The 11,834-nt window shown below is 40.0% G+C and overlaps 1 protein-coding gene across 5 annotated transcripts in view; it reads left to right on the top strand.

Moving 5' to 3' along the window:
- Positions 1–1,239: 1,239 nt before the first annotated feature.
- The window catches only part of LOC123507652 (death-associated protein kinase 1-like), a 45,150-nt gene continuing 34,555 nt past the window's right edge, over positions 1,240–11,834 (top strand). For all 5 annotated transcript variants that reach the window (XR_006675698.1, XM_045260721.1, XM_045260722.1 and 2 more), the window contains exons 1-8: positions 1,240–1,375; positions 2,096–2,320; positions 2,610–2,748; positions 3,103–3,208; positions 7,927–8,020; positions 9,111–9,263; positions 10,125–10,260; positions 10,453–10,569. Coding sequence is in view for 4 of the 5 variants with exons in the window: in XM_045260721.1 (XP_045116656.1) it covers positions 1,308–1,375; positions 2,096–2,320; positions 2,610–2,748; positions 3,103–3,208; positions 7,927–8,020; positions 9,111–9,263; positions 10,125–10,260; positions 10,453–10,569 (1,038 nt within the window). In the remaining variant the exon portion in view is untranslated. The remainder of the gene's footprint in view (positions 1,376–2,095; positions 2,321–2,609; positions 2,749–3,102; positions 3,209–7,926; positions 8,021–9,110; positions 9,264–10,124; positions 10,261–10,452; positions 10,570–11,834) is intronic.

Below are 11,834 nucleotides of genomic sequence, written 5' to 3' on the forward strand. Positions count from 1 at the left end.
TCGTCCGCAAACAGATTTATGTAGCTGTTCACTCCTCTGGCATGTCGTTTATATATATGAGAAAAGTATTGGCGCCAATACTGACCCCTGTGGCACTCCGCTTTCTACTGCTCTCCACTTGGACTTCATATCTTTAACTACCGTCCTTATTTCTCTCCCTCAAATAATTTTCCATCCATCTCAATGTGCTTCCTTTTAAGCCACCCTTCTCCTCTAACTTCCACAGTAATCTTTCATGTGGCACTTTATCAAACGCCTTTTTTAAATCCAAATAAATACAGTCAATCCATCCTCTCTCTCTTGTACTCTATCAACTATTCTAGAGTAGAAACTTAGTAAATTTGTTACACACGACCGACCTTTTCTAAAACCAAATTGGCTATTTGATAATAATTTGTTGTCATCAAGAAACTCGATCCATTGTTTCTTTATTACTCTTTCACACATCTTGCATATTACACTAGTTAGTGATACCGGTCTGTAATTTAAGGGTTCTTCCTTCCTTCCTTTCTTATATATGGGAACCACCTCAACTCTTTTCCATTCTACTGGTACTGTTCCATTTTCTATTGAGCATTTTATGATGTATATAGGACTTGCTAGTTCTTCCCTACATTCTTTCAGTATTCTGCCTGAGACTTCATCCGGTCCTATTGCCTTCTCTTCATCTATTTCCGTCATCAACTCTTTTATTTCAAGCTTGGTTACTTTAATCTCTTTCATATAGACGGTCTCTCTATTACCCTGTGGTCTTTCGAATTTGGATTCCTTAGTATAGACCTCCTGAAATTTACTATTTAACAGTTCTGCCATACTTTTTGGGTCTTCCACCATCTCTCCTTTTAACCTTTTTATTGTTTCTTTTTGCCTTATTTTTCCATTTATGAATCTGTAGAACAATTTCGGTTGCTCCCTACATTTTTCAACAATGTTCTTTTTATAGTTCCTTTCCTGAGTTCCTCTTCCTTCCTCACCTTAGCATATTCATTTCTTACTGTGTGTGTGTGTGTGTGTGTGTGTGTGTGTGTGTGTGTGTGTGTGCTCAAAAGAAAAAAGAAAAAGAAAAAGAAAAAGAAAAAAATGGCCGTCATGCAGAATTGTATGCCTCGACTGTACAGTAAGATAGAGTTAGTTAACCGTATTACTGAAAAGCAATCGAAGAGTATAGATGAAAGGAATCGTAATGTATTATCATGAAGGATCAGCAAGGCGTCTATAGTTCTTGTTTGTTTACAGTGGTGGTGATGGCGGGCGGGTGTCCCCAGGCAGTGGTGAATAAGGAGTGAGGCAGAGGCCAACATGAAGACATGGAGGGCATCGAATACAGCACCCAGCCCTTTGAGGAGCTGTACGAGGTGTTTGAGGAGATCGGCAGGTGAGTAAAGGAAGCAGGTGCATCTAATTAACCTGTTGGGCTTCTCTTTTTTTTTTTAATCTTAAGTCATCGATGAAGTAGGTTGGCTGTATTTGCATGTTTAGTTGGTTATTCTTTATTATTGCTTTGGAATGTGTGTATGATTGGTGTTATGTTGTGTTTAGAAAGTGAAAAGTAACGTGGATGTGGGGTGTATGTATGTATGTATGTACCAATACTCAACCTTTGACTCGTGTGTAAAAAATCTTTCGTCAGCTTTTTCCTTCCAGTGAACTTATAGGTAACTCCGGGAAGTAAATCCTGCCAATAGCATCTTGTATATTCTTTAATCGTCCCAGGCTAGCCCAATAAGCTTGAAGACATAGTGGAGAGTCTGGGTTTTCTGTGAAAAATGCAAAAAATAATGAATTTAGACCTTAGTGAAAAGTATACGGGAAAAGTATTTATTTCTGAAGCTTTTTGGGCTGGTATAACAAATATGACAAAAATATTGGTTCTCAAACTTAATCTAATGGGGAGAGTTACTTCTCTTTTGACCCTTTACCTAATCTAACACAGTGGATGCTCAGCCCCCTCTCAATCCCCACTGAACTAACGTGACATAACAGCGGGGCTGCACTACTCTTAACTTTCCTCTAACCTAATATTGTCAACTATCATGTTCCTTATACTTCTCTGAACTGGAGTAGACTTATTAATGACCACTCCCTTCCTTCCCAGCGGTCAGTTTGCAGTGGTGCGCCGGTGTGTGGAGAAGGCCACTTGCAATGAATATGCAGCCAAGTACATTCGCAAGCGACGTGTTGCCTCGTCCCGGCGTGGGTTGCCCTTGGAGGCCATTGCTCGGGAGGTGCGGGTCCTGCAAAGGCTCGACAAACACCAGAATATCATTTCCCTCCACCAAGTGTTTGACAACGGTCAACATGTAATCCTGGTGCTGGAGCTGTGAGTTCCTCAGTGTGTTTGTGACCATTTAGATAGTACTCCTCTTCATCAGGTTCAGGGAATATTGTAGCTTTGCTAGTGGGATGAGGAGTGCTGGGAGAGAGAGAGAGATAGATGTGTGATGCATGTATGATATGAAGGCTGATGTATTTGTCATTCACACTAGCAGCTTACTATTATTATTGGTGTTTCATTAGATGTTTTATTTTAATCACTTCAAAAGGGAAAAAATGTCAAAATATTTGTTAAAAAGAATATCTTAAATAAATTTTTTTAATAACTATTTCAGGGTGCGGGGTGGTGAGCTGTTTGAGCATATCAGTGAGCGGGAACGTCTCTCGGAAGAGGAAGCTTCAGCCTTCTTGCACCAGATTTTGCAGGGACTGAGCCACATGCACTCCAAGGGCATTGCTCACCTCGACCTCAAGGTAGCCATCACCCAGGAACAGTGTTTGTTAACATCATTTAAGCTGTCTTTTGCAGTAGCTTGCAATACATTAATAGGGGTTGTATTTAGATTGACAGGACACAGAATGGTTAATAATTATGAAGTTATTCTGAAGTGATGATTTGAGTCTTTTAGAGCAGGTAATATTTCAAGCTGTAGGAAGTATGCATGAACATATTGGTGATAGTTTTCTTATAAACTAATCTTACTTACTTTTCTAATTCAAATTGTTTAATAACTTGGATTGGTATTTTACAGACACATACTTTATCATGATTGGAGAATGCTGAGGATTATGACAATGTCATCTAAATATTCCTGTTTTGTATTGCAGCCTGAAAATGTTTTGTTACTGAGCAAGAATCGACAGCACATCAAGCTGATTGATTTTGGTCTGTCCAGGGAGATCACTAAGGCGGAGGAAGTGCGGGACTTGATGGGTAAGTGAGGCTTCCACCACCCTTTTTCCTTCTTCCCTTCCTTCATTTCTCCTATCATCCTGATTCCTGCATAGCATCTTCCATCTTTTTTCACCTTTTATTTTCATTTCTTGTATATTCCTAATTCTCCTGCTCTCTTCCTCTTCTTGGTTTGATTAGCAGCACTTGGCTAGCATGACACACTTTAAGAACATGGCACAGCCTTGCAAAGAGCCAAGCTGCATGATGCTCACTGTGGTCACTCTGGCTGGTGTGTAGCGTGGCAGCGAAGGGAAGGCAAGCAAGGCAAGGAGGCACTGAGTAGTCATGTTGGTTGATGATGCATGAGTGAGGGACAGATGTCTTCCCTTTCTTCTTCTTTTCTTAATTCTCATTTCTGTACATGGTGGCCCCCTCCCCACACACACACAACAGGAGTCAGGGAATATGTCCCGAAATATAGACCTAAAGAAGAAGGAAAGAAAGATTGGTTTAATGCAAGGTGTGCTAGGGCAAAGGAGAAAATAGATGGAGCATGGAAAAGGTGGAGGAGAAATAGAAATCCAGTAAATAAGGAAAACTTCAAGGCAGCGAGAAATGAATATGTTAAGGTGAGGAAGGAAGAGGAAAAGAACTTTGAAAAGGACATTGTGGAAAAATGTAAGGAGCAACCAAAATTGTTCTACAGATTCATAAATGGAAAAATTAGGCAAAAGAAACAATAGAAAGGTTAAAAGGAGAGAACGGGATGGTGGAAGACCCAAAAAGTATGGCAGAACTATTAAATAATAAATTCCAGGAGGTCTTTACTAAGGAATCCAAATTTGAAAGGCCACAGGGTAATAGAGAGACAGTCTATATGAAAGAGATTAAAGTAACCAAGCTTGAAATAAAAGAGTTAATGAAGGAACTGGATGAAGAGAAGGCAATGGGACCAGATGAAGTCTCAGGCAGAATACTGAAAGAATGTAGGGAAGAACTAGCAAGTCCTATATACAACATCATAAAATGCTCAATAGAAAATGGAACAGTACCAGTAGAATGGAAAAGAGCTGAGGTGGTTCCCATATATAAGAGCGGAAGGAAGGAAGAACCTTTAAATTACAGACCGGTATCACTAACTAGTGTAATATGCAAGATGTGTGAAAGAATAATAAAGAAACAATGGATCGAGTTCCTTGAAGACAACAAATTAATATCAAATAGCCAATTTGGTTTTAGAAAAGACGGTCTTGTGTAACTAATTTATTGAGTTTCTATTCTAGAATAGTTGATAGAGTACAAGAGAGAGGATGGGTTGACTGTATTTATTTGGATTTAAAAAAGGCGTTTGACAAAGTGCCACATGCAAGATTACTATGGAAGTTAGAGGAGAAGGGTGGCTTAAAAGGAAGCACATTGAGATGGATAGAAAATTATTTGAGGGGGAGAGAAATAAGGACAGTAGTTAAAGATATGAAGTCCAAGTGGAGAGCAGTAGAAAGCGGAGTGCCACAGGGGTCAGTATTGGCACCAATACTTTTCCTCATTTATATTAACGACATGCCAGAAGGAGTGAACAGCTACATAAATCTGTTTGCAGATGATACGAAACTGTGCAGAGTTATAAAGCAAAAGAGGATTGTGAAATACTGCAAGAAGACCTAAATAAGATCTGGGAATGGAGTAAAAGTGGGAAATGGAATTCAATGTGAACAAAAGCCATGTCATGGAAATGGGAAAGAGTGAAAGACGACCTGTGGGAATCTATAAGATGGGAGATGGAGTAGAACTGGAGAAAGTAAAAAGGAAAAGGACTTAGGAGTGACGATGGAAGAAAACAATCAACCAGTAAGCCATATTGATAGAATTTTTAGAGAAACATATAATTTGCTAAGGAATATTGGAGTAGCATTTCACTACATGGACAAAGAAATGATGAAGAAATTGATAAGTACTATAATAAGACCCAGATTGGAATATGCAGGAGTAGTGTGGACCCCTCATAAAAGAAACACATAAGGAAATTGGAGAGACTACAAAAATGGCTACAAGAATGGTTCCAGAATTTGAAGGGATGACATATGAGGAGAGACTAAAGGCTATGGATCTACCAACCCTGGAACAAAGAAGGAGAGAGGAGATCTGATACAAGTTTATAAATTGATCAACGGAATGGACCAAGTGGATAATGAGAAACTGATCCTGAGAGAAGAATATGACATTCAAAGCACAAGATCGCATAGTAAAAAGCTGAGAAAAGGAAGATGTCTAAGAGATGTTAAAAATATAGTTTCCATAAAGATGTATTGAGACGTGGAACAGTTTAAATGAAGAAGTAGTGTCTGCAACGAGTGTGCATACTTTTAAAGTAAAATTGGATAAGTGTAGATATGGAGACGGGGCCATACGAGCATAAAGCCCAGGCCCTGTAAAACTACAACTAGGTAAATACACACACACACACACACACACACACACACACACACACACACACACACACACACACACACACACACACACACACACACACACACACACACACACACACACACACACACACACACACACACACACACACACACACACACACACACACACACACACACACACACACAGAGAGACATATAATTTGCTAAGGAGTATTGGATTAGCATTTCACTACATGGACAAAGAAATGATGAAGAAATTGATAAGTACTAAAATAAGACCCAGATTGGAATATGCAGGAGTTGTGTGGACCCCCCATAAAAAGAAACACATAAAGAAATTGGAGAGACTACAAAAATGGCTACAAGAATGGTTCCAGAATTTAAAGGGATGACATATGAGGAGACAGGAGAGACTAAAAGCTATGGGTCTACCAACCCTAGAACAGAGAAGAGAGAGAGGGGATCTGACACAAGTTTATGAATTGATTAACGGAATGGATCAAGTGGATAATGAGAAACTAATCCTGAGAGAAGAATATGACATTAGAAGCACAAGATCACATAGTAAGAAACTGAGGAAGGGAAGATGTCTGAGAGATGTTAAAAAATATAGTTTCCCACAAAGATGTGTTGAGACTTGGAACAGTTTGAGTGAGGAAGTGGTGTCAGCAACAAGTGTACATAGTTTTAAAGAAAAATTGGATAAGTGTAGATATGGAGACGGGGCTACACGAGCATAAAGCCCAGGCCCTGTAAAACTAGAACTAGGTAAATACACACAGTAACCATGAAGTTTTGATAAATTGGCAAATATTACAGCAAGGTCTGCAACAGTGAATTTATTTTGCACTAGTTAGCTGTTCATCGTGTGATGATTTGCTCACTATTTGAAACGAATCTAAACATTGTATTCATTTTGAGGAGCTTAAAAATAGGATGCTTGAACTAACTTGTGTGCATGGTTGCAGTACATGGGTGGGTGTGTGGGTGGTGTAGATGATTGTGTGGTGTAGAGGGGAAGGTGTGTGGATAATATGGATGGTTGTGAGTCCTGAGGGTAGGTTGTAAGTTGTGTTAATGGTTCTGGGACTTGAATTGTTGTAGGGGATGCGTTGGCGTAGTGGATAAGGTGGTGAGCGTGGGATTGGGCAGATGTTCAAGCGTAGGTTCGAATCCCACCACATACAGCCTTAAAAACTTTGCCATTTGTCGAGTGGTTTAAAATTACCTACATGTCACCATGATACCCAGGTTCTAGGTGGTTATACCAAAGATGTGCTTGTGGGTGGTGATATGGGCCCTAATACAGGTACCACTATAAATAAAATTGCCTGCTCTGCTATGGGTGGAAGCTGAACAGCACTTCCCACATGTACTCCAAATATGCCTACAGGTGCTATAGGCCATAAAAAAAAAAAAAAAAAAAAAAAAATAGTTGGGAGTGTGGGGGTGTGGTGTGGGTGGTTGTATCCTAATTAACCCAGTTTGTTATTCAATTTGTATGTTAAATGACCTTTACAGTATTGCAGACTCCACTGTATTTGTTTGACACTTTTCAAATCTAATAGACGTCATCATTCAAGGATATAATAACTTTGATGTCTAAAATTTTACCAGAAGTGCATGAGTTGAATTCTTTCCTATGTACATCAAAGGGAAAATTTTTGAGACCTCCAAGATTTGATGTACTTTTTGTGATGGATGGTGTTGTTTTGAAGGAGTGTATGGCATGTCTGTGGTTGTGTGTATAGGATCCACATACATAAATATAGTTGTGGCCAAAGGATATGCAAGTCTTCTGTCATTTTCTTATCCCTCTTTCTTCCTTAACCTTATGGTGAATAAAACTTTCCTTTGTACTGTCGTTCTTCACCTTGACTCTGGTTCTGTTTTCCCCTCCTTAAATGATAGATTAAAATGTTGTGGTTTAATTAAGATTGAGTACTAAATAATAAAGTTGCCATTTAAGCATGTTAGTCTGTGTATGACAGTGAGTTTAGTTTGTGACTTAACTGTTATTTTTTTGCTTTTCATTAATAATTTTAGCATATAAAACATAATATCTAAAAGCCTGTTTTCTTATTTCATTTTTTGGTTCAAGTATTTATGTTTAGATATCTAAATAGCCAAGTATACATTATAAACAACAATTGCTGCATATGCTCTTGTGTCAACTACTACTTGCAACTCACCACACGGCAGAGCAACTTAGTTTGTGGCCTGTTGAATGTGACGGCTAGTGGTGTTGTCATAAATGAAGCAATGCCGTGTGATGCATCCTCTGTCTCACCCTTTGTTCTGAACCCACCAAACCCCCACACATCACAGGGACGGCAGAGTTTGTGGCACCGGAGATTGTCAACTATGAACCGCTGTCTCTGGCCACTGATATGTGGGCCATTGGGGTCATTACCTATATCTTGTAAGTGGGTTATGAGAGAGCATGGTTTCTCTTGCTATAGATGGCAGGAGTTCCTCACATGTAAAGTCCTCTATCAACAGTGTTTCTTGCCTCTTGTAGTTAAATGCCTGTGTGTGTGTGTGTGTGTGTGTGTGTGTGTGTGTGTGTGTGTGTGTGTGTGTGTGTGTGTGTGAGAGAGAGAGAGAGAGAGAGAGAGAGAGAGAGAGAGAGAGAGAGAGAGAGAGAGAGAGAGAGAGAGAGAGTGAGTGAGTGAGTGCTTCAAATGCTACACTTGATATTTACTTATCTTCTCATGCACTGGTTCTCCATTATTGTTCAGGATTTTTTATATGATAATTTCTTGTGAGGGTTTTGATAAGATTCAACAAGTGGTACTATTGAAAAGCACACTGTTCATATATCAGGAAGATGCTTCATTTTAAATATTTGCATGATTATTTCACTTTTTAAGGAGAAATTTCTTTTGTTTTAGATATAATGAAGAAACATTTTCTATAGACTACACTTATTAGGTTTCAGCTTGCAATGTTTTTCAAACTAAGATTTGAATTTTTGCAATGAATAGATTTCCAAAGATTCAGAATGTTTGTATTAAGTGAACATGTGCAGTGTTCATTGCATTTCCAATATTTTTAACATTAATTTGCATCTCTTGTGAGGATGATGATAGAATAATGAACACTATGAATGTGATAAGTGAACTTCATAGGAGGTGAGAGAGAAAAGACTAATCTGTTTCTAGTTACGTAGACATATTTTGTAGAATATAAAGCTAACAGACATTTACTGTTAAATGTGACACGAGTGATTTAATCATCAGACATTGGTGTGGATACTGTGCAAATGAAGAAGACTGGTATGGCTCCCTTCCTTTTTTTTCACCTAATTGAGTAGTTTGAATCTTATAGTGCTGGTACTTTAATTTTTGCTCTGTGAAATCATGTAAGGTTGCTCAAATCAGTTAGCAAGTATCACTATCACTATCAGCCAGAAGATCAGTAGACACTTACCACTGGTCAGGAGAGGCATTCATGTAACTTTGAAGGTATGCATAGACTGTGACAGTGATGGCGGTGGTGTATCTTGTCAGGCTGTCCGGTGCGTCACCTTTCCTCGGGGACAGCCAGCAAGAGACCTTCAATAACATAACAGCTGTGGACTATTCCTTCGATGCAGAGTACTTCTCCAGCACTTCAGACCTTGCCAAGAACTTCATCTGTAGTCTGCTGCTGAAGGATGCAAGGTGAGGCTGTACTGTGTGTGTGTGTGTGTGTGTGTGTGTGTGTGTGTGTGTGTGTGTGTGTGTGTGTGTGTGTATTTACCTATTTGTGTATTACAGGGCCCGAGTTAAGCTCTCTGTGTCCTGTTTCCTTGTCCATTCCTGTCATATCTGTGTGTGTGTGTGTGTGTGTGTGTGTGTGTGTGTGTGTGTGTGTGTGTGTGTGTGATTCACTGTTTGATCTGCTGCAGTCTCTGACGAGACAGCCAGACGTTACCCTACGGAACGAGCTCAGAGCTCATTATTTCCGATCTTCGGATAGGCCTGAGACCAGGCACACACCACACACCGGGACAACAAGGTCACAACTCCTCAATTTACATCCCATACCTACTCACTGCTAGGTGAACAGGGGCTACACGTGAAAGGAGACACACCCAAATATCTCCACCTGGCCGGGGAATCAAATCCCTGTCCTCTGGGTTGTGAAGCCAGCACTCTAACCACTGAGCTACCGTGTGTGTGTGTGTGTGTGTGTGTGTGTGTGTGTGTGTGTGTGTGTGTGTGTGTGTGTGTGTGTGTGTGTCAGAGAAACAGGCCAAGTGTGAAAAAGGTGTTAGAAAACCTTGCTCACAGTGTTGCTCTTGAAAAGAAACTAGAGAATACACCATTGATTTTTACTGTTTCTTGATACTCCTTTTTTCAAGCAGTTCAAGTTGTAGGCAGGGTGAAAAACAGGAACAAAAGAATCATTGTTTGTCAATCAAAGGACTAATAGCTGCTGCACTGTAGGATCCTATTGTTTCTATTCATTGATAGTTCAGTGCCACAGCAACAAAGTCAGGAGATAGGGGGAGTAACCAGCTTTTTCCACCCCTTCTTCAGGAAGCGCATGACAGCCGAGCAGACCCTGAAGCACCCCTGGATGAGCCCTCAGTCCAGCCAGCAGGAGGAGGAAAGGCGGTATGCACAAACCAACATGGACAACTTCAAGTCCTACCAAGCAAGGCGTCGCTGGAAGGTAAGGCTGTTAAGAGGACTGGTAGATGGTTGGAAGGGAGGAACTGATAACTGAATATAGAAATGCACATACAAGAAATATAACCTTTGTTCTTGTTTCTCAGGTGGAGGTTGCAATGAAGGTGATGATGGAATATGAAAATACACTTACAAGAAATTTTAACTCGTTTCTTGTCTTCCCCCTTTGACACAGCACTCGGTGAGGGTAGTGACACTGTGTAACCGGCTGTCCAGGAGTGCCAAGCTGAGGAGCCAGAGTGCTGAGCTGCTGGACACACGCTCAAGTGCCATAACATTGCAGGAGGACCAGGTGAGTGGTGGCTGCTCTGCTCAAGGTCGTGTTGTGTGTTTATTCACGGTGTTCTGCATGCATGACTAATTTTTTTCTGTAATTGTCATGCAGAGGTGGGGAAAGGGGGAGTGTGTTCATGTGGCCTTGAGAGAGCCAATCAAAACAATTCTGACATAATATTTATTTATGTTGGTATTATTATGTATAGTTTTTATTATTGCATTTTTTGGGGGAGGATGTGTTTGTATGCTTGATGGGATTATGCAAACACCTTACGAATGGATGTAAATGTCATATTGAATTTTTTTGTGTACATTATCATAGTTAACCTTTCAAGATCTTGTGTTTTCTTTGGATAATGAATATGTGTCCTTGAAAGAGTCATGTCAGTGTGTTATGTGCTGGAGTTTTTGGACTCTATATTTAAGCCTTTGATATTATGAAGTATGAACTATATCTAAGCTTGAGGGTTAATATAGGACAGCCATTGTGATTATCCCGTTCCTGTAGTGCAGGGGTTCTCAATATGGGGTTTGCAAATCTTCTGGGGTTCACAGGAAGATTTGCAGGGTACTTAAATGGCTGATATAATAGTATCAGTGACTAAATTAACATGCTGTTCACTGTCAAATTACTGGGGGTTCAGAGATGGTCTTATAACTCAAGGGGTTCTTAATGAGAAAAAGATTGAGAACCCTGCTCAATGAATCAGAACCATATCTTTTCCTACAACACACACCACTAGCCTTCCATGAGCATACCCTTTAAGGTCCTTTGTATCCTGTCACAGCCATCTGAGAACGCTTGAATGATTAGCCTTTTATTTCTTTGAGGAATTGTGTAGTGAGTGTGACCAGGTGACAGTCAGAGCAAGACCTGCATGCACTGTGCCTTCTGTTGCAATGATTCTAGGCTGTGTCTTAGTCTTGTGTTCCTGGAAATGATGTAACTTGTCTTCTTCACTTGCCTGTATGTTCTTTTTAGTTAGTTTTCTTGTGGTTGGTGAAAATACTTGAATTGTAACTGGTTTTGTTATGCATCTGGTTCTTGTGTTCCTGGAGTTGCTTATGGGGAGATGATGGTCTGTTAATTATCTTCCTTATCTAAGTTCTGTTTCAGGTTTTCTTGGTTTTCTTTTGCTTACTACAGACTTTGATTTTGGGCTGCTTTTACTGTACTTCTGGTTCTTGTGTTGTTGGGTTTGTTTGGTGGAAGTGATGCTCTGTGATCTGCCTTTAACCCAGCTGTGTGTCTAAGTTCTGGCATAGAAATGTGGGGTAGGG

The sequence above is a fragment of the Portunus trituberculatus genome, chromosome 23, assembly GCF_017591435.1.
Source record: "Portunus trituberculatus isolate SZX2019 chromosome 23, ASM1759143v1, whole genome shotgun sequence".
Lineage (NCBI taxonomy): Eukaryota > Metazoa > Arthropoda > Malacostraca > Decapoda > Portunidae > Portunus > Portunus trituberculatus.